The sequence below is a fragment of the Sphaerodactylus townsendi genome, unplaced genomic scaffold, assembly GCF_021028975.2.
Source record: "Sphaerodactylus townsendi isolate TG3544 unplaced genomic scaffold, MPM_Stown_v2.3 scaffold_24, whole genome shotgun sequence".
Taxonomy (NCBI): Eukaryota; Metazoa; Chordata; class Lepidosauria; order Squamata; family Sphaerodactylidae; genus Sphaerodactylus; species Sphaerodactylus townsendi.
The window spans coordinates 927930-950454 of record NW_025950407.1 but is presented as its reverse complement, the minus strand read 5'-3'; the positions used below and the strand labels follow the sequence as shown (position 1 = coordinate 950454).

The 22525-nt window shown below is 48.5% G+C and overlaps 1 protein-coding gene across 2 annotated transcripts; it reads left to right on the top strand.

The window, feature by feature from the left end:
* Window positions 1-7222: 7222 nt before the first annotated feature.
* On the top strand, window positions 7223-22032 carry LOC125425253 (mothers against decapentaplegic homolog 6-like). Of its 2 annotated transcripts, none has more exons than XM_048482851.1 (4): window positions 7223-7297; window positions 12911-13290; window positions 18046-18138; window positions 21394-22032. In XM_048482851.1, exons 2-4 carry the CDS (start codon window positions 12915-12917, stop codon window positions 21909-21911), a joined length of 987 nt encoding a protein of 328 aa, XP_048338808.1. In that variant the 5' UTR covers window positions 7223-7297; window positions 12911-12914; the 3' UTR covers window positions 21912-22032. The 2 variants fall into 2 exon arrangements, with proteins under 2 accessions (XP_048338808.1, XP_048338807.1); XM_048482850.1 differs by having other exon boundaries at window positions 7244-7301.
* Window positions 22033-22525: the final 493 nt, after the last annotated feature.

Genomic DNA, 22525 nt, shown 5'->3' with positions numbered 1-22525 from the left:
TTTAAGCCGCTTTTAAAAAGAGGTCAGGGGAAAGGGTATGTCTGTGGGTGTCTACTAGTCCCAGTGGCTGAAGGAAACCGTCATTTACAGGGGGCACTTTACAGTCAGAGACCGAATAGGCCCGTGAGTTTCCAGAGGTGTCTGGCTGACTATTGCATGAAACAGGGAGCAGGACTAGACAGTATTCAGTTTCTTATGGGGGACAGGCTAAGTGAAAGTAGTGTAGTAGTTAAGAGCAGGTGCACTCTAATCTGGAGAACCGGGTTTGATTCCCCACTCCTCCACCTGAGTGGCAGAGGCTTGTCTGGTGGACCAGATGTGTTTCCACACTCCTACATTCCTGCTGGTGGACCTTGGGCTAATCACAGTTCTCTCAGAACTCTCTCAGCCCCACTGACCTCACAAGGTGTCTGTTGTGGGGAGAGGAAGGGAAAGGAGCTTGTCAGCCACCTTGAGTCTTCTTACAGAAGAGAAAGGGGGGAATATAATCATCATCATCATCATCATCATCATCATCATCATCATCATCATCATCATCTATATATATAAAAATCTAACAGTGTGTTTGTCTCTGATGGTCTCCCTCAGAAGCTGCTGGACGGATTGCCCCCAAATTTTCACAGGACGTCCCTCCCTTTTGTGGGTAGGTACTCGGACCTTCAAATCACTGAAAGTCCATACCTGAGCCAGGTAAAACGTCTTTTTCCTGGCGCACCAGGCCATGAAGCTGCCTCTGTTTAACTGTCACCCTTAGAATGTTCGTGCAGCCTGTCTGTCTGTGGCCTGAAGGCTTGGAATGAGGGCTCAGAATGTTCTCAGAGATGACCAGAGATGAGCAGTGAAAACAGTAAACAGGTAATACTGGTAGGTAATACAAGTGGAAGTGAAACACATACACACTTTGCCATGTGAGACATCAGGTGGGGTTCCCCCCCCCTCACACACAGGTAACTTTCACTCTCTGTGCCTCACCCACTGCTATCACACAACACACATCCAGCTCTTCCTCACACACCTCACTCTGCCCTCCCTCACATCCAACCACCACTTACCCACTTCCTCACCCATATTCGCCACAGCTCTCTTTTACTAAAAGTGAGCTGCAGTTTGCCTTTTTCTTCTAAGAAAATCCACGGTGTGGGGGGCGAACCAACACTTCTTTTGCGCTTCTTTTGCACGTGGCCCTTTAAGAACCCAGGGAGCTGGCCTCGATCTGAGCACCTCACCACCCTGCCTCTGCTGCCTGACTGGGATAGCCTCCTTGCCCCAGTTCTGCCTTACCCAAGCCAGGACAGTGCGTGTCAACCAGCCTCATGGACAGCGGGATTCGCACTCTGGACAGTTCTGTTGCGGAATGGAAAGGGTTACTTTATACTAAAAAAACAAGACAGCACCATATAACGATGTGCATTGAAAAGGGAAAGAGGGATTCCATTTGACCACCCCAAAAGGCTATGCTGGGGATCATTGGACATGCATGGACATCTGTGTGGGTTGCGGACTGTGATGAGAAGGACAATTGCCACAGCAATGCATGGCTGGGCCCGCTAGTAATAATAATAATAAGCCTTTATTTGGCATAACAATAATCATAACACAATAAAAAACCTGAGATAAAAGGTACACAAATACAAAGGTTTAAGATAGAATATAAATTATTGATTGTGCATCACATCCAGTAAAAAATCGTGCTACCAATTCACAAGTTTCATTGTCGGAATTGTCCAGAAGGAAAGGGAGTCTACCTGATTCTCCCATTTCACTAGGTATCCTAGAAAGAATATTGGAATATTTTGATCTGATATGAAAGGGGGGATATCAATCCAAACTCCTCTTCTTCTTCTTCCAAAGCAGTGTGCCTTTAAATCCAGAGACAGGGTACTAGCAACAGGCTTTGCAGTTATTTACAGGAAGCAGGACTGGGCAGGTCCAGTAAGGCCACCCCTTTACTCTTAAGGAGTCCTGGATGCAGACAGAAATCCCCCATCCCTACCGCTGCGCTAACCACTTCCCCATTCTTGCCCGGGGTCCGGCCTCCGGCATGTCTCCAACTCTCCTCCAGACCGTTTCCTGCCTCCTCCGATAAGATCCTCTCTCTGCACAGGGCCCAGACTGGCTGGAGCTCCCCAAAGGTCACTGGCTGGCCAGGCCGCAGCCGGGCTGAGAATGCCACCAGCCGGTGGGCACTGCCCTCAGAAACCAGGCTGGCATTCCTGGTTGGCAAACAGTGCCAGTGCTAAGGAAGATCTGTGTCAGGCCTTCTTGTTGCAAGTCCCCCTGTGTGTCTTTATACCTGGGTGTCCTAGGGGTCCCAATCCCCTGGTGGTTCTGATCTGGAAGGAGGGGGTAAGCTTGGGTACCAGGGCGCCACCTGACACCTAGGATCCGTATCATGAGATGGTCTTGTTTGAAGGGGATAGAGGGGGCAGCCGTGGCGCCGGCCAAATCGCTCTTATCTTTCTTATCTTTCGGGGAAGTTGGAATAGGAAATGCAAATGTCGGTGGGCTTTGCGCCATCGAAGGGGCCTCTCTCTGTTCTTAAAGGGGCAGCCCGGATGTATCCGGGACGATTGGCATCTCCCCCCCCCCCTTCACTCTTTGGCAGACTTCCTGGGTTTTAAAACAAGATGGAAATCCAGCCATCAGGTTTCCACCCCGCTTTTATTCCCCAGCCTAAGGCAGCGTGTGAAGGCTATACCTGCTGAATTTTTGCCTGTGTGAAGGCTTTACCTGCTGAATTTTTGCCTGTAAGACAAGAGTTCTACCCGGGCACTGTTGCCCCTGCTTGCTCATTGGAGAATGCAGAGTGCTGGCATGCTTCCCAAAGAGTGAGGAAAGAAGAAGAAGAGGAGGAGTTTGGATTCATATCCCCCCTTTCTCTCCTGCAGGAGACTCAAAGGGGCTGACAATCTCCTTGCCCTTCCCCCCTCACAACAAACACCCTGTGAGGTAGGTGGGGCTGAGAGAGCTCCGAGAAGCTGTGACTAGCCCAAGGTCACCCAGCTGGCGTGCGTGGGAGTGCACAGGCTAATCTGAATTCCCCAGATAAGCCTCCACAGCTCAGGCGGCAGAGCTGGGAATCAAACCCGGTTCCTCCAGATCAGATACATGAGCTCTTGACCTCCTACGCCACTGCTGCTCTCTAGAGCAGCACTTATACAACTCTTAGCACAATGTAAAGCAGCAAATTTGTTTTAATTATTTATTTTGTTTATACGTGACCTTTAACGCTTGGCCTGGGAAAGAAGAAGAGAAGAAGAATAGAATTTGGATTTATATCCTCCCTTTCTCTTCTGTAAGGAGACTCAAAGGGGGTTACAAATACCTTTCCCTTCCCTCCCCTCACAACAAACACCCTGTGAGGTAGGTGAGGCTGAGAGAGCTCCGAAGAACTGTGACTAGCCCAAGGTCACCCAGCTGGCATGTGTTGGAGTGCACAAGCTAATCTGGTTCCCCAGATAAGCCTCCACGGGTCAAGTGGCAGAGCGGGGAATCAAACCGGGTTCTCCAGATTAGAGTGCACCTGCTCTTAACTTCCGCTGTTGGTCACCTGATTCTTTTCACAGCACCATGAGAACAAAAGAGGGCTTTGAAGAACCTGTGCTCCAAGATTGCCTTATAAGAGGATGAGCCAGGAGCTCGGGGGTCACGCACTGACTTTGAATGTGGAAGGTCCCAGGTTCAAGACCCAGCAGCTCCAGTCTAAAAATACAGGTGCTGATAGTGGCCGGGGAGAGCCCCAGCTGGTCACCAAGGGTTGGACCCACGGCTTTACTGAGTTGTATTCTCAGACGTTCCTCACCGGGATGGCCCAGGCTAGTCTGATCTTGTTGGAAGCTAACCAGGGAACCGGAGAGGGCTAATAAGAGACCCAGCGTGGTGTAGTGGTTAAGAGCAGGTGCACTCTAATCTGGAGAACCAGATTCCCTGCTCTACCACTTGAGCTGTGGAGGCTTATCTGGGGAATCAGATTATCTTGTGTGCTCCAACACACGCCAGCTGGGTGACCTTGGGCTAGTCACAGTTCTTCGGAGCTCTCTCAGCCCCACCTACCTCACAGGGTGTTTGTTGTGGGGTGGGGGAAAGGAAATTGTAAGCCCCTTTGAGTCTGCTTACAGGAGAGAAAGGGGGAATATTGAGAGAAAGGGGGGATATAAATCCAAACTCCTCCTGCTCTTCTTCTTCTTCTTCTTCTTCTTCTTCTTCTTCTTCTTCTTCTTCTTCTTCTTCTTCTTCTTCTTCTTCTTCTCCTTCTCCTTCTCCTTCTCCTTCTCCTTCTCCTTCTCCTTCTCCTTCTCCTTCTCCTCCTTCTCCTCCTCCTCCTCCTCCTCTCTTCTTCTCCTTCTCCTTCTCCTTCTCCTTCTCCTTCTCCTTCTCCTTCTCCTTCTCCTTCTCCTTCTCCTTCTCCTTCTCCTCCTCCTCCTCCTCCTTCTATTGTCCCCATCTTCAAAGAGAGGGAGGGAAAGGGCCCAAACAATTACTGCCCAGTCATCCTGACATCAACGCCAGGAAAGATTCTGAAGCAGATCATTAAACAGACAGTCCGTAAGCGGCTAAGCGCTTAGAAGGGAATGTTGTGACCACTGAAGATCAACCTGGGTTTCTCAAAAACAAGTCATGCTAGACTAATCTTATCTGTTTTCCTGATAGACTGACAAGCTTGGCGGACGAAGGGAAGGCTGTGGACGTAGCATACCTTGATTTTAGTAAAGCTTTTGACAAGGTGCCCCATAATAAGAGCCCCTTGGGGATTGGGCGGTCTATAAATGTAAATAATAAATAAATAAATAAAAATATTCTCGCAAGTAAGCTGGTGAAATGTGGACTAGACAAGGCTACTGTTAGATGGATTAGTAATTGGTTGATTGATCGAACTCAAGAGTGCTCATTAATGGCTCATCTTCATCCTGGAGAGAAGTGACTAGTGGGGTACCACGGCGTTCTGTCCTGGGCCCAGTGCTATTCAATATTTTTATCAAGGACTTGGATGATGGAATAGAGGGCATGCTAATCAAATTTGGAGATGACACCAAATTAGGAGGAGTAGCTAACACCCCAGAGGACAGAGTCAGAATTCAAAATGGTCTAGACAGATTAAAGAGCTGGGCCAAAACAAACAAAACGAGTTTCAACAGAGATACATGTAAGATACTACACTTAGGCAAAAAAAATGAAATGCACAGATATAGGATGGGGGACACCTGGCTTGACAACACTACATGCAAATGGGATCTGGGAGTCTTAGACCACAAACTGAACATGAGTCAGCAGTGTGATGTAGCGGCAAAGAAAGCCAATGTGATTCTGAGCCTAGTGTCTAGATCAGTGGCTCTCAACCTGGGGGTCGGGACTCCTTTGGGGGTCGAACGACCCTTTCACAGGGGTCGCCTAAGACTCTCTGCATCAGTGTTCTCCATCTGTAAAATGGATAAATGTTAGGGCTGGGGGTCACCACAACATGAGGAACTGTATTAAAGGGTCGTGGCATTAGGAAGGTTGAGAACCACTGGTCTGGATCGAGGGATGTAATACTACCTCTCTACTCTGCATTGATCAGACCTCACCTGCAATACAGTGTCCAGTTCTGGGCACCACAATTCAAGAAGGATATTGACAAGCTGGAACGGGTCCAGAGGAGGCCAACCAAAATGGTCAAAGGTTTGGAGTCCATGCCCTACGAGGAGAGACTTAGGGAGCTGGGGATGTTTAGACTGAAGAAGCAAAGGTTGGGGGGGGGGGCACGATAGCCATGTTTAAATATTCAAAGCATCTTACAAACACCTTTCCTTCCTCTCCCCACAACAGACATCTTGTGAGGCAGGTGGAGCTGAGAGAGTTCTGAGAGAACTGTGACTGGCCCAAGATCACCTAGTAGGCTTCATGTGGAGGAGTAGGGAAACGAATCCAGTTCACCAGATAAGAGTCCAGGTTTGTTTTCCTGCTTCTACCCATGAATTCATTACTCCGTGTCTGAGTCTCTGAGGCAGCAGAAAACAAGCGTGCTCCCTCTTCGACATGACATCCCTTCAAATATCTAAACATGGCTATCATGTCACCTCTTCACCTTCTCTTCACCAAAGTAAACATCCCCAACTCCCTAAGTCTCTCCTTGTAAGGCAGTGGTGGCGAACCTATGGCATGGGTTCCAGAGGTGGCACTCGGAGCCCTTTCTGTGGGCACGCGCAAACAGAGTGTCCCCCCCCCCCCACATCTAGGCTGGCCTGGGCCGTCGGGATCGATTATTAGCATTAAACCTAAGACCTAGTTGTGGGAAAGCAGTGTAGGTAACCCTGTTAAGTGCTGTTAAACCCCACTGATTTTCATGCAAAGAACTAAAGCACAATCGTTTACCTGGGAGTAAGCTCGGTTGCTGGCAATGGGGCTTGCTTCTGAGTCAACCCTCCTAGGGGCGTGATTCACCCGTTGGAAGAGTTGCACAGTTGCTCCAAAGCAAAGCCACCGACTACCCCCAAGCTTACTCCCGAGTAACGCACGCCTCGGAACCCACCGTTTTTTCTAAACTAAAACCTCAGTATTCAAGTTAAATTCCCGTGTTGACACTTTGCGATAAATAAGTGGGTTTGGGGTTGCAATTTGGGCACTCGGTTTTGAAAAGGTTCGCCGTCACTGTTGTAAGGCTCGGACTCCAGACCTTTGACCATTTTGGTTGCCCTCCTCTGGACCCGTTCCAGCTTGTCAATACCCTTCTTGAATTGCGGAGCCCAGAACTGTACACAATATTCCAGGTGAGGTCTGACCAATGCAGAGTAGAGGGGTACAATTTACTTCCCTCGATGAGGGGGAATAGGCTGAGATTCTGTGACTGGTCCAAAGCCCCCCAGTGAGTTTCCATGGTACGGCAGGGATTCGAACTTGGTTTCTCTCAGATCCTAGTCCCACGTTCTAATCTCTCCACCGCACCTGGACTGGGTGAAAGAAAGACATTTTTTTGCCGGAACACTTTTCTTCCATGGGTCCCACGCCTTGCGGGACAGGGTGCTGGGTCGGGAATCTCAGCCCCCAAACTGTCCCCTCTACCCAGCTGCCTGTTCACAGTTGTCCCCAACGCCACTCCCGCCTGCAGCCTCCAAACCAAGGTTTTTCCAGCCCCCCCACCGTCTTCCTCCTCCAACTATTGACTCCCAGACAGAGAGGCTGGACCGGGGAAGGGAGGGGAGGGGAGGGGAGGGGACAGCCCAAGAGAAAAAGGCCCGTCTGAGAGTCTGTGAGCCGAGCCGTCCAGTCTCCTGGCGGGTTCGCGCACGACGGGTGCATCCGCCCACCCCTTGCTTCCACAGTGAGTGAGTCTTCAGATTTGGTGTATTGTTGAAGGCTTTCGTGGCCGGATTCGACTGGTTGTGGTGGGTTTTCCAGGCTGCGTGGCCGTGATCTGGTGGATCTTGTTCCTCACGTTTCTCCTGCATCTGTGGCCGGCATCTTCAGAGGTGTATCGCAGAGGGAAGTGTGTTACAGAGCATAGGAACTCTGGACACAGTGCGTAACACACTTCTCTCTGTGATACACCTCTGAAGATGCTTGTCACAGGAGCAGGCGAAACGTTAGGAACAAGATCTACCAGACCACGGCCACACAGCCCGGAAAACCCACCACAACCGCTTCAGATTTGGCTTTGCGTGGGCTCCCTTACCCATGCGCCGTCACTGGTTATTGGGGTGCGTTGATGCGTTTGCATGTGGTCACTGCACAAGGGAGTGTCTTTGGGGCCCTGATGTGTGTGATTTGCTTGTGTGTATGTGTGTGCGTGGTTGGCCTATCTCTGCGCTTGTTGCGCCAAGGTGGCTCACCAAATAGAGGGGTGTGAGGACAGCTGTAATAGTGTAACCACAATGGGTCTTGAAAAAGACAATAATTGCAAGACAAAAACAATACTCAACTGGTAAACCGTACAGACGGCTAGAGCATGGGGCCTCTCAGCTCAACTATCCGTCTGTATGGTTTACCAATTTATTGTTTAGATCATTAAATTATTTGTGTTTTTCAAGGCTCATCCTATATTGTTCAAATGTTTGTGTTGATTCATCTTTGCTGAACAGCGTGTTTTTTTAATGTTTGAACACCGATTTGCTTGGAAGTACCAATAAATGTTCGTTTAATTTTATTGGCCATTTACATTTTTATTCATGGGAGTGGTTGTGTAGATAAGGGCTTTGGTCAATTGCTTTGCCCAGGGGGCCCTATAATGCTGTTAAGAAAGCCCTGCTTTTCACACATTCCTGAAGGTCCATCTCTCAGCAGTTCAATGCAAGGACTTGGCTGCACGAGAACCAGAGAAATAGTGGGTGTAATGGTCCGTTGGGTAACTATCTCTTTTCTTCCCAGACTCGTAATGCTGAAGATCAGCCAAAAACAATTTGCCTTCTTTTAGCCACAGCTACATTGATTAGCTGCCTCTGCTAGGTGTTATCACAAAATAGAACCTCCATGTTCAGACACAGTCTACCTTTGAATATTAATTGGCTAAAAGAATATTAATTTGCTGGGGAGAGAGGCTACTTTTGTGCCTTCTCAAAGACCCTGGAAGGAAACAGGATGCTGGACTAGGTGGACTTTGGTTCTGATCCAGCAGCGCTTTTCTGATGTTCCAGAATGAATCTCTCTTTTATTCCTGCCGCTAGTGAGACTAAGAGATAGATTTTAAAACGGACTTGCATATACTAGCTGGGAAGGTGACCCCCAAGGGTGAGGGAGTTCCTAGGCTCCGACAAGCTCCGACATCGCCCACTGCTGATAACGGTATGTCTATCGGCACGTTTACCGCTCATGCAAACAAATCTATGTGCGTACCCAGAACCGTTCTGCTGAATTTGCTTATTGCGCTACTCAAGGTACAATCGAGGGATGTAATTGTACATCTCTAGTCTATATTGGTTAGACCTCACCTGGAATATTGTGTACAGTTCTGGGCACCGCAATTCAAGAAGGATATTGACAAGCTGGAACGGGTCCAGAGGAGGGCCACCAAAATGGTCAAAGGTTTGGAATCTATTCCCTACGAGGAGAGACTTAGGGAGCTGGGGATGTTTAGTGAAGAGAAGGTCAAGAGGTGACATGATAGCCATGTTTAGATATTTGAAGGGATGTCATGTTGGTGAGGGAGCAAGCTTGTTTTCTGCTGCTCCAGAGACTAGGACCAGGAGTCATGGGTTCAAGGTGAAGGAAAAGAGATTCCACTGAAACATCAGGAAGAACTTCCTGACAGTAAGGGCTGTTCGACGGTGGAGCGCACTGCCTCGGAGAGTAGTGGAGTCTCCTTCTTTGGAGGTTTTTAAAGGGAGGCTGGATGGCCATCTGTCAGGAGTGCTTGGATTGTGTGTTCCGGCTTTGCAGGGGGTTGGACTGGATGGCCGTTGGGGTCTCTTCCAACTCTATGGTTCTGTGATTCTATGGCCTAAACCCAGTTTGTGAAAGACTGACGTCTGCCTCTTACAAGATGTGCCAGTTGGCAAAAGGTGCCCTTGCATATCACTGAACATGTATCCGACTTCAGACAGATTTTGTGCACCCTTGCTTTCAGATCCCATTTTGTGCGCAAGGGCATGCTTGGGGGCGATTGCCAACATTCCTATCTTTCTGTCCATTTGGGATGTTCACAGCCTTCCCCCTCCTTTCTCAGGATGGCAAGAAGGGGACAGCAGGTATCTCACTTTTATCTGCCCAACAGCCCTGAAAGGTAGACTAGGCTTTATTTCTTCCACTCCTTTGATGATTTATATCCTACCCAAACATGGCTTTGTGGAACTTTCAGAACATCTAGCAGCAGTGGCGTAGGAGGTTAAGAGCTTGTGTATCTAATCTGGAGGAACTGGGTTTGATTCCCAGCTCTGCCGCCTGAGCTGTGGAGGTTTATCTGGGGAATTCAGATTAGCCTGTACACTCCCACACACGCCAGCTGGGTGACCTTGGGCTAGTCACAGCTTCCCGGAGCTCTCTCAGCCCCACCTACCTCACAGGGTGTTTGTTGTGAGGGGGGAAGGGCAAGGAGATTGTAAGCCCCTTTGAGTCTCCTGCAGGAGAGAAAGGGGGGATATAAATCCAAACTCTTCTTCTTCTTCTTCAGCATAATAAACAATGAGTATAAAAGGAAAAGGTTTAGATCCCGCAGATTTGATTTGGTAATTTGATTTGGTAATTTTGGTATTAGTGCTTTGATTGGGTGTTCCTGCATTGCAGGGGGTTGGACTTGATAGCCCTTGGGGTCTCTTCCAACTCTAGGATTCTATGACCCCTTTCTCCATGCAAAGAAAGGGGAAGTATTCAAAGGTATAGTGTGTCTAAACATGGAGGTTCTATTTTACAATCATGTCTAGTGAAGGCAGCTAATCAGTATGAAAGACAGTGATACCCACTTAAAACACGAATCTGCAGGGAATGTCCAAATGAGAGTTACTTTACCCAGTACACAAAGTATGGTTCTCAGAAGTCCTGGCTAACCCACGGGGAAGGGGAATCTCCCATTTTCTAATACACTCTGGATCAGCTAATACAATGGACCCAAGCAGTATGACTTCACCCAATGCTTAATCATGGAGATGGTGAAGGCCACTTTGCAGGGTTGTTGCAGAGAGCCAGAGTGGTGTAGTGGTTGAGAGCGGTGGACTCTTATCTGGGGAACCGGGTTGGTTTCCCCAGTTCCACATGAGTGGCAGCGTCTTATCCGGTGAACCAGATTTGTTTCCATGCTCCTACATTCCTGCTGGGTGACCTTGGGCTTGGGCCAGTTCTCTCAGTACTCTCTCAGCCCCACCGACCTCACAAGGTGTCTGTTGAGGGGCGAGGAAGGGAAAGGAGTTTGTAAATCACCTTGGAGTCTCCTCACAGGAGAGAAAGGGCAGGTATAAGTCCAAATTCTTCTTCTTCACTCCGCCACACGAAGCCTTCTTGGACCTGTCCCAGTTCTCTCAGAACTCTCTCAGACCCCACTGACCTCACAAGGTGTCTGTTGTGGGGAGAGGAAGGGAAGAAGTTTGAGACTCCTTATGGTTGAGGAAAGCGGGATATAAAAAAATCCAAACTCCTCCTCCTCCTCCTCCTCCTCCGTCTTTGTCTTTGTCTTGTTCGTCTTGTTCGTCTTCTTGTTCGTCGTCTTCTTGTTCGTCGTCGTCGTCGTCGTCGTCGTCGTCTTCTTCTTCTTCTTCTTCTTCTTCTTCTTCTTCTTCTTCTTCTTCTTCTTCTTCTTCTTCTTCTTCTTCTTCTTCTTCTTCTTCTTCTTCTTCTTCTTCTTCGAACAGATGTGTAAAGATAAAGCCATTCCCCTTCCACCCATCTCTAGGCAAATTCACAGAGGCGGAGAATAAGTGTATTAATGGCCAATAAGTTTGACAGCTAAAGGGAATCTTCATACTAATACTGCTTCCATCCCTGACTGGGCTAGCTGATGTCATCAGATTTATCTATCTATCTATCTATCTATCTATCTATCTATCTATCTATCTATCTATCTATCTATCTATCTATCTATCTATCTATCTATCTATCTATCTATCTATCTATCTATCTATCTATCTATCCTAACTTCTATCTATCATCTATCTATCTATCTATTATCTATCTATCATCTATCTGTCTGTCTGTCTGTCTGTGTCTCGTCTCTGTCTGGTTCATTGTCTGTCTGTCTGTCTCATCTGTCTGTCTGTCTGTCTGTCATAATCTGTCTCAGTCTGTCTGTCTGTCTGTCTGTCTCGTCTTCGTCTGTCCCTGTCTGTCTGTCTGTCTGTCTGTCTGCCAATGCTGTCTGTTCACTTACTTACTGTCTACTGTCTACTTACTTACTTGCCTTCTACCTTCTACTTACTCTACTATATTTCCAAAATACCACCCACCCACCCCTGAAGGGCTCTTGGAAGGTCTCGGAAGCTAACCAGGTTAACCCTGGTTAGTACTTGGATGGGAACCAGCAAGGAAGTCCAGGGTTGCTACTCTGAGGCAGGTCATGGCAAACCACCTCAGTTTACCTCTTACCTTTAAAAAACCCTATAGGTTTCCATAAGCAAGCTGCAACTTGACTGCACTTTATAGAAGCACTCCTTCCAGGGTTGGGTGGGGGAGAACGACATCCTGAAATCAAAACCATCTGTCTGGTTACTGTTGGAAACAGGATGCTGATTTAGAAGGATCTCTGTTCTGAGCCAGACAGACAGTTGTGGTTAGCCGTGACAGGTCTTCCATATTCAGCTTCCATATTCAGAGGCAGTATACCCTTTAATATCACCTGCTGGTGAATCTAGTTCACCAGATAAACCTCCACATCTCGAGTGGCAAAGGTGGGAATCAAACCTGGTTTTCGAGATTAGAGGGAATGCCTCTTCAAATGCCATTTTTAGGAGAGGCATTCCCCGGTGTGTCACACATTACAGGAAAGACCCCTTTCAAGACGGCACTTGGCATCTACATTGTTTATCACAGGCTGTGTTAGAAGAAGAAGAAGAAGAAGAGTTTGGATTTATATCCCCCCTTTCTCTCCTGCAGGAGACTCAAAGGGGCTGACAATCTCCTTGCCCTTCCCCCCCTCACAACAAACACCCTGTGAGGTAGGTGGGGCTGAGAGAGCTCCGAGAAGCTGTGACTAGCCCAAGGTCACCCAGCTGGCGTGTGTGGGAGTGTACAGGCTAATCTGAATTCCCCAGAGAAGCCTCCACAGCTCAGGCGGCAGTGCTGGGAATCAAACCCGGTTCCTCCAGATTAGATACACGAGCTCTTAACCTCCTGCGCCACTGCTGCTCCTTAACCTCCTGTTAGTTTTGCTGTTAGTTTTGTAAAACCTCAGCCACTCAAGGGCAGGCCCAACAGTGTCTCCAAACGCACGTTTTCAAAGACCACACAAAGGTGTGCGGCGCTTCGAACGGGCCGTCTAAATGCCGACCAATGATTTGTCTTGTTATTGCGATTCCAGCCTCATGTTCCGATCGCGACGAGCCGGCTTAATACAGCGGCTCTGGAGGCTTCGCTGTGCAACGCCCGGCCCGGACGACAGCCACGGGGCCCTGAAGCCGGCCGCCCATGCCCTCTTCAAGAAGCTCAAGGACACCGAACTGGAGCTGCTCTTGCGGGCAGTGGAGGGCAGAGGGGCGGGCCAGTCGGGCTGCATCTGGGTGGAGCCGCGAGGGCCGAAGCCCGGCCTGCCAGCCTCGGTGCTCCTGTGCCGCCTCTACCGCTGGCCGGACTTGCGCCACACGCATGAACTCAAGCGCCTGAGCTGCTGCAGGAGTCCCGGGGGTGAAGGCACCGTCCACTGCTGCAACCCGCACCATCTCAGCCGGCTCGCTACACCTGGTGAGTGAAATTGAGGGGGTGATTGGCCAGCGCCAGTGTCTGGTTTCAGGTGGACTCTACCATAGGGTTTCCCAGCATGGGGCATGTGGGTGCTATGATGCCCACCAACACATTTCCTAGTGCCTGTGTAACCTCTATCTGTGGGTTCTGTGGGGCAGAACATGGAAGGAGTTGCAAAGAACTAAATTTAAAACAAAATGGTTTACTTCCTTAACAAATAACATTTTTTACATTAACATTTAACATTAACAATGTACAGTCCTTTTAGGTTGCATTTTCAAGTCCTTCTATTTACAATCTACTGATAAATGCCAAGTCCAATTCTTCCTGCTGGTGGTTGGCTTATGAAGACTTCAGAGGCTTGGTGAACGGGATCCAAGATGATGAAGGTCCGCAAAAGAACTCCCAACAACTACATACATAGCAAGCCCTGAAACAATAAATTCTAACATTTACAATATAGCAAAAATAAACAACTCCCTTCCCACTAGTTCCCAACAACTTTGCAGTTACCTTAAACAAGGTGTTAATGTAACCCCCATGCCCAGAATGGGTTGGCCCAGAATGGGTTGACCCAGTAAGGGGGTGGAGACTCAGAGCAGCAGAAAGGCTGAAAGAGCTCTTTGCAGAAGACAAGGGTACCAGACTCGGACCTTGATTTCTATAAGCCCTTAACACCTTGTTAAGGTAATTGAAATATTGTTGGGAACTACTAGGAATTCAGTTGCAGTTGTTACTTTGCTATTTTGTTGTAAATGTTGGAGTTTATTGTTTCAGGGTTTTCTTTTGTGGTTGTAATGGGTGAGAGTTCTCCTGGAGACCTTCATCATGTTGCAACCTGTTCATCAAGCGCTTGGAGTCTTCAGGAGCCAGCCAACTTGCAAAGAAGAATTTGGACTTGGCAATATCAGTAGACTGTAAATAGAAGGACTTGAAATGCAACCTGAACAGGACCTTGAATTGTAACGTTAAATGTTGATGTTTTAAAAGTGTTAATTGTAAAGAAAAGTAAACCATTTTGTTGTTTAAAAATTGTTGTTGCAACTCATTCCAAGTACTGCCCCACAGAACCCACAAGCTGAGGTTACATTAAGAGCTTACAAAGAATTAAATCAAGGTCCCAGCCTGGTAGCCTCAGAGCTTCCTCCAACTTCACCAGTTTTTGCAGCCTTCTGCTGCTTTGAGTTTCCACCCCTTTCTGGGTCAACCCATTCTGAACAGAGGGGTTACACCTGCCAATTTTTAAAAAAACGTTGCATTGGAAGCAGCTGCCAGCAGGACACAAGGATCTTCACTGCATGACTGAAGTTGTGGCAGCCATATTGTGATGATGTCGTGATTAAGAGTAGGTGCACGTTAATCTGGAGAACTGGGTTTGATTCCCCACTGTGCCACTTGAACTGTGGAGGCTTACCTGGTGAACCAGATTAGCTTGTGCGCTCCGACACATGCCAGCCGGGTGACCTTGGGCTAGTCACAGTTCTTCAGAGCTCTCTCGGCCCCACCTACCTCACAGGGTGTTTGTTGTGAGGAGGGGAAGGGAAAGGAGTTTGTAAGCTCCTTTGAGTCTCCTTACAAGAGAGAAAGGGGGGGATATAAATCCAACTTCTTCTTCTGTGCTTGCCATTTTGCGCTGATTCTGCCTTCTGTGGCCGCTGTTTTGTGGTTGGCCCCACCTCCTGTGGCAGCCATTTTGCGGCCTCCATGCTGTGTCAGAATTCCAGATGTGCCCTTGGGTTCGAAAAGGTTGTGAACCCCTGCCAAAGCCTAGATTTTCATAGATTTTCAATGTCGGGGGTTTAACCCGCCCTCTCCTCCAAATCTGAACGGGAGCCTTCTTTTTAAAATGTATTTACGTTATTTACAGTGCATCATTCCCACTGAGACTCCAGGCATATTACACAGTGTGAGTCAACAACATGATCAGGATGAAACATCTGAGAAATGATGCAACAGCATTTGGATTGTAGTAATCTGGAGCCAACCATAAATCTCAAAACAGAATTGAAAACAAAGCATAAACATAATAGAATGAACCTGCAATACGAACTATACACGTGTACCTCCAACCCTTTCCCCAAGTATCTTTCTGAACCATTTATTACAGTACTTATGTACAAGAGAGCTAGCATGGTGCAGTGGTTAAGAGCAGGTGAATTATAATCTGCAGAACCGGGTTTGATTCCCCACTCATCCACCTGAGTGGCAGAGGCTTATCTGGTGAACCAGATGTGCCTCTGTAACCTCTATCTGTGGGTTCTGTGGGGCAGAACTTGGAATGAGTTTGCAACAACAAATTTTAAAAAACAAAATGGTTTACTTTCTTAACATATAACATATAACATCAACATTTAACATCACACTTCAAGGTCCAGTTCAGGTTGCATTTTCAAGTCCTTATATTTACAGTCTACTGATACTGTCAAGTCCAATTCTTCTTTGCAAGTGGGTTGGCTCCTGAAGACTCCAAGGGCTTGATGAACAGGATTCAACATGATGAAGGTTTCCAGGAGAACTCTCACCCATTACAACCACAAAAAAGAAACCCTGAAACAATAAACTCCAACATTTACAACATAGCAAAAATAAACAACTACCTTCCCAGTAGTTCCCAACAACGTTGCAGTTACCTTAACAAGGTGTTAAGGGCTTGTACAAACTAAGGTCCGAGTCTGGTAGCCTTGTCTCCTCCAAACTACATAAGGTCTGCAGCCTTCTGCTGCTTTGAGTCTCCACCCTTTCTCGGTCAACCCATTCTGAGCATGGGGGTTACGCCTCCATACTCTTACATCCCTGTGGGGTGACCTTGGGCTAGTCACAGTTCTCTCTGAACTCTCTCAGCCCCACCTGCCTCACAAGGTGTTAGTTGTGGGGAGAGGAAGGGAAAGGAGCTTGTAAGCCACCTTGAATCTCCTTACTGGAGAGAAAGGTGGGGTATAAATCCAAACTCTTCTTCTCCTACCTACCAAAACCCTCTCGAATAATTCAGTTTTGCACTTTGTGCGAAAAACCAAGACAGTGTCCAGACAGGTTGTTGGGTGGCTGAGCATATGCGGCTCAGGGACAAGATCCCTGATGTAGTCATTGGCATGTACCCATGAAAGGATTTGCTGGTGGTCACAACAACTGAATGGGCCAGTGATACTGTAACCCACCATGCTCAGAATGGGTTGACCCAGTAAGGGGTGGAGACTCAAAGCAGCAAGAGGCTGCAGAGCTCATGTAGTTTGGAGGAGACAAGGCTACCAGACTTGGACCTTGATTTGTATAAGCCCTTAACACCTTGTTAAGGGTTCTTTTTGTGGCTGTAATGGGTGAGAGTTCTCCTGGAAACCTTCATCATGTTGAATCCTGTTCACCAAGCCCTTGGAGTCTTCAGGAGCCAACCCACTTGCAAAGAAGAATTGGACTTGGCAGTATCAGTAGACTGTAAATATAAGGACTTGAAAATGCAACCTGAACAGGACCTTGAAGTGTGATGTTAAATGTTATATGTTATATGTTAAGAAAGTAAACCATTTTGTTTTTAAAATTTGTTGTTGCAAACTCATTCCAAGTTCTGCCCCACAGAACCCACAGATAGAGGTTACAATACCAAGCAGCCTTTCTGTTTTGGAAGGGCTCCGTGGCGGAACCCCTGTTTTATGAGCAAAAAGTTTCCAGCTTCAATTAAAGGATCTCAAATAGTAGGTGCTGGAACAATCGCCAGTCAGCAGACAATATTGAGTTTGCTAAGCCCAAGGGTCCAACCAGCTATGTGTTAGGTCTTGAACCTTGAAGCGATAAATGGACTCTGTGTTGCTGATCAGCAGAGTTTATTGGTAGGCATTGAAGCACCCAGCTGGACAAAGCCAGATCTGGTGAACCTGGCGTTTGCTATCACCTTTATTCAGAAGTAAATCCCCTCTCCCATTTCCCCAAAGAATGTGAGAAAGAATTATTTTGGAGCTGAGGTGCCCCGAGGTCGGCGACAGATAGAGATAAAACCACCTGACCTCCTGCCCCCACAGGACAAGAGAAACACCCCGTTTCCCATGGGACCAGAAGTGTCAGGGGTAAGCCTAGTTATCTACTCAGCATATGAAGCCATAAAATAAGATCCTTGTTTATATGTTATATTATGTTGATTTAGATATCAATTAGACTCGGTTGGGTTTTTTAAAATTTAGGTTTCTCCTTAATTACTCACTGGGTGGTGAATATGATGTATTAGAGTGCCAGGGAAATTGTTATTTGTAGTTTTTAATGCATAAGAATTTGGAACGTGTAATATTTGAGACTGTTAGCTGCCCTGAGCTGACCACATTTGTGAGAAGGTGGGATGGTTAGCTAGCTAGCTAGCTAGCTAGCTAGCGGTAGGTAGGTAGGTAGGTAGATAGATAGATAGATAGATAGATAGATAGATAGATAGATAGATAGATAGATAGATAGATAGATAGATAGATAGATAGATAGATAGATAGATAGATAGATAGATAGATAGATAGATAGGTAGGTAGGTAGGTAGGTAGGTAGGTAGGTAGGTAGGTAGGTAGGTAGGTAGGTAGGTAGGTAGGTGGTGTTTGCATTTTGTGGGAAATAAAAAGTGAGAATGTGCATGTTTGAATCCTCAGCCCCCCTGTTTGCAGGATCTTGGGAATGAAATGGTCCCATGGAGCCCATCTGCTTCCAAGCAGCGCCATAAAGCTGTGCCACAGCTCTTCCATGGCAGAGACAGGCTGAGAATTCACACCTATTGCTTGTTTTCCCTTCCAGAGACTCCTCCGCCCCCATACTACAAGATCTCCCCGTTTGGCCTCCCCTTGAAGTGCCCCAGCACCTTGGAGAACAAGCGCAAAGTCTGGCAAGGTAAGGTGGATGCAGGGGAATCATGTAGTTCTTTGCAAGGGAGGGGGGGGGGGGAAACTGTCCCTGGGGCCAATCCAAAGTCTGTTTCCCAGGCTGAAGAAAGTGGACCCGTGAAACGGCCTCCTACTGAATCAGTCAAGTGTTTCATCCAGGGGGAGTATTGCCTAACTTGAGTGGTATCATCAGGAGAGTCCCCTGAAAACTCCCTGAAATTTTGATGCTGCTAGCCTACAAACTGCGCCCACTGCAGGCCAAAAACTGAAAAACACTAAAAAAAATACAAAAAACAAACCTGAAAATTTTGCTGCTCCCCCAGGCGCACCCCTGGTGCAATTTGCACCCCCCCCAGTCCCCTTGCAGTTACGCCTCTGCCTGGCTCTCTTTAATGTTGGTACAAATCCACTGCCAGGGTGGCCTCATGGTAGAGCCAGGTAAAGTTTTGGGGCAACCCTATCTCTTTGCCTTGTGGTCGAGAGCTGTATATGGTGAAACCGCTGGCATCTACCTAGGGTAGCCAACTTTGGGGTGGGAAATACCTGGGGAGTGACCCTGAGGAGGGACTTCAATGGGGTAAAATGCCACAGAGCCCACTGTCTTACGTAACCAAGGGAATTTATCTCAGTTGTCTGGAAATCAGCAGTAATTTTAGGTGCTTTCCAGAGAGGGCTGCCGGCTCTGGGTTCGGAAACACTGGGAGATTTTGAGGGTGGGGCCTGGGAAGGGTTTGGAGGGGGGGGGGTGACATTAGCAGGGTATAATGCCACAAAGCCCACCCTCCAGAAGAGCCATTTTCTCCAGGGGGAACCGATCTTGGTCACCTGGAGATTAATTACAATAGTTGGAGAGCCGAACCAAAACAAACGAAATGAATTTCAGCAAAGATAAATGTACAATACCACACTTAGGCAGAAAAAAAATTGAAATGCACAGATATAGGATGGGGGACACCTGGCTTGACAACACTACATGGGAAAGGGATCTGGGAGTCTTAGTAGACCACAAACTGAACATGAGTCAGCAGTGCGATGCGGTGGCCAAGAAAGCCAATGCGATTCTGGGCTGTATCAATAGGAGTACAGTGTCTAGATCGAGGGCTGTAATTGTACCTCTCTGTTCTGCACTGGTTAGACCTCACCTGGAATATTGTGTCCAGTTTTGGGCACTGCAATTCAACAAGGATATTGACAAGCTGGAACGGGTCCAAAGGAGGGCAACCAAAATGGTGAAAGGTCTGGAATCCATACGAGGAGAGACTTAGGGAGCTGGGGATGTTTAGTTTGGTGAAGAGAAGGTGAAGAGGTGACATGATAGCCATGTTTAGATATTTGAAGGGATGTCGCGTTGGTGGGGGAGCAAGCTTGTTTTCTGCGGCTCCAGAGACGAGGACCAGGAGTCATGGGTTCAAGGTGAAGGAAAAGAGGTTCCACCTAAACATCAGGAAAAACTTCCTGACTGTCAGGGCTGTTCGACAGTGGAATGCACTCCCTCGGAGAGTTCTGGAGTCTCCTTCTTTGGAGGTTTTTTAAGAGAGGTTGGATGGCCATTGGTCAGGAGTCCTTTGAGTATGTGTTCCTGAATTTCAGGGGGTTGGACTCAATGGCCCTTGGGGTCTCTTCCAACTCTATGATTCTATGAGATCTCTGGGTGCCACCTGGAGTTTGGCAACAGTACACCCGGCAAACCTCCGAACAAAACTGAGCGTGTGTCCTGCATGGATGTCTGCAGTGGGTTGTCCTGTGACTCAACACCCCCCCCTCCCAGAAGGAGGAAAAGCCATAAGGGAGGAGGGCGGCAAGAGGCCTTCCTGAGAAGAAGGGGGAGAGAATAAACGGCCGCCCCGGGTTATTTCTGGTTCTCGCCCGCTCAGAGGAAGTGCAGCCCACAGAGCCGCAGACAATGCGCCTTGAAGTATCCAGTGGAGCTGGACGCTGGCACCGGGCCACCCCGCCACATCTGAGCAGCGCCGGCGCCTGCTGGCTCGGCTTTTCCTCCGGCCCGGCTGACGATGTGGCCCCGGCGTGGCGTCCGAGGCCTACGTGCCGCCTCACAGCTCTGCCTTGCAGGCCAGGCTCTCGTGGGAATCCCCGATTCCTTTGTCCCAGGATGTTTTATTTTAGAGCAGCCCTGCTCCCCCCCACCGCCATACACAGGCTTCTGCTGGCGTCTGTGCCCGAGGGTCTGTCTTTGTCCAGATTTCTCTTGGGAAGATTCGATTCAAGAGGGATTTTTTAAAAAGCGTGTTTATGTGCACGCGGCTGACGTCTCGTGCTCGCCCCGACGAGGAAAAAGGACCTCTGGGCTGGTGTGGGAAGAAGAAGAGTTGGATTTATATCCCCTCTTTCTCTCCTGTAACGAGACTCAAAGGGGCTTACAAACTCGTTTCCCATCCCCCCCAACAGGTGGGTGGGGCTGAGAGAGCTCTGAAGAGCTGTGGCTAGCTCAAGGTCACCCAGCTGGCGTGTGTTGGAGTGCGTAAGCTAATCTGGTCCACCAGATAAGCCTCCACAGCTCAAGTGTCAGAGCGGGGAATCAAACTCGGTTCTCCAGATTAGAGCGCACCTGCTCTTAACCACTACACCACGCTGGCTCTCTAGTATGTAGCTTGGGCAGGTGGGCAGAGACCTCAGTGGGTACAATCAGAGGTGGGATCCAGCAGGTTCTCACAGGTTCCTGAGAGTAGGTTACTCATTATTTGTGTGTGCCGAGAGGGGGTTACTAATTGGTGATTTTGCCACGTGATTTTTGCCTTAGTTACGCCCCTCCTCTCAGCAGTAGCGGGCAGAACTTGAAGCAGTCTAGCAGGAGGTGCACTGGCGTGCGTGGCAGCCTGCGCCTGCGTGCATTCATTTCCCGCCCAAGGACCGGTGCAGCGGCTGCGTCCTTGCCACAGCCCTGTCCAGGAATGCCCCACCCCCAGAATGCCCGACCACGCCCCCGTCGTGCCCCGCCCATCCCCATTGGCGCTACGCCACAGTTTGAATCCCACCACCATGGGAACCTGTTACTAAAATTTTTGGATCCCACCACTGGGTACAATACCACACAATCCACCCTCTCCCCCAAAGCATTCATTTTCTCCAAGGTAAATGATATCCGTAGTGCTAAGGGGGAACCAGGCCTCAGTTTTGTATACACGATTTGAAATTGTGAAGGGATAAATTATGAAGGTTGTTTGTAGGGAAAGGGTCTTTATGGTGCCTGCCTGCTGTGTTGTGTGCACCTAGATTCAGGTGGTCCTCAATTTTCCTTCCACAGACACCAGCCTCTCCCAACACTCTCTGAAAGATGGCTACTGGTGCAAACTGGCCTACTGGGAGTACCGTTTGCGGGTGGGGAGACTCTACCCCGTCCATGAAGACTCCGTCGACATCTTCTCGGACCTCCCAGCAGGCAACGGCTTCTGCGTGGCTCAGCTGGCGTCCCGGAATCGCAGCCAGGCTGTCCAGCGCACCCGGGGCAAGATCGGGCGAGGCTTGACTCTCAGCAGGGAAGGGGGCAACGTCTGGGCCTACAACCGCAGCGACCACCCTGTGTTTATCAGCTCTCCCACCCTCGGCCTGGTGGTCCACAAGGTTCTTCCCGGCTACTCCATCAAGGCCTTTGAATACGAACCGGAGAGCAACCTGGACGGGTGGCGGGACCCAAGCGACGGGCCGTACGAAACCCATGCTGTTCGGATCAGCTTTGCCAAAGGCTGGGGGCCCAGCTACTCCCGCCGGTTCATCACCTCTTGCCCCTGCTGGCTGGAAGTCCTGTTGAGCACGCATGGATGAAAAAGCACGGGAGATGCTGGGGAAAGGGTGAAATGGTGGCTTCGGTTCCTGGCCCAGCATCTTTCGAAGGAGAGAGCGAGAGACCTCAGGAGCCTTAATAAATAACTGTTTTTTCCATAAATATATAGACTAAGAAGGTAGCTTTTAGGGTTTTATAGGATGAGAAGGTAGGGTAGATAGATTGAGAAGGTAGCATTTAGGTCATACAGGATGAGAAGGTAGGATAGATACATTGAGAAGGTAGCATTTAGGTCATACAGGATGAGAAGGGTAGGATAGAAGGTAGGGTGTGAATGGTGTGAGGAAGGGTGGGGTAGATGGGTTGAGGGAAGGGTAGCATTTAGTCATACAGGACTGAGAAGGTGGGGTGAATAGATTGAGAGGGTGCATTTAAGGTCGCAAGGGATGAGAGAGAAGGTAGGATAGATAGATTGAGAAGGTAGCATTTAGGTCATACAGGATGAGAAGGGTAGGATAGAAGGTAGGGTAGATAGATTGAGGAAGGGTAGGGTAGATAGATTGAGAAGGTAGCATTTAGGTCATACAGGATGAGAAGGGTAGGATAGAAGGTAGGGTAGATAGATTGAGGAAGGGTAGGGTAGATAGATTGAGAA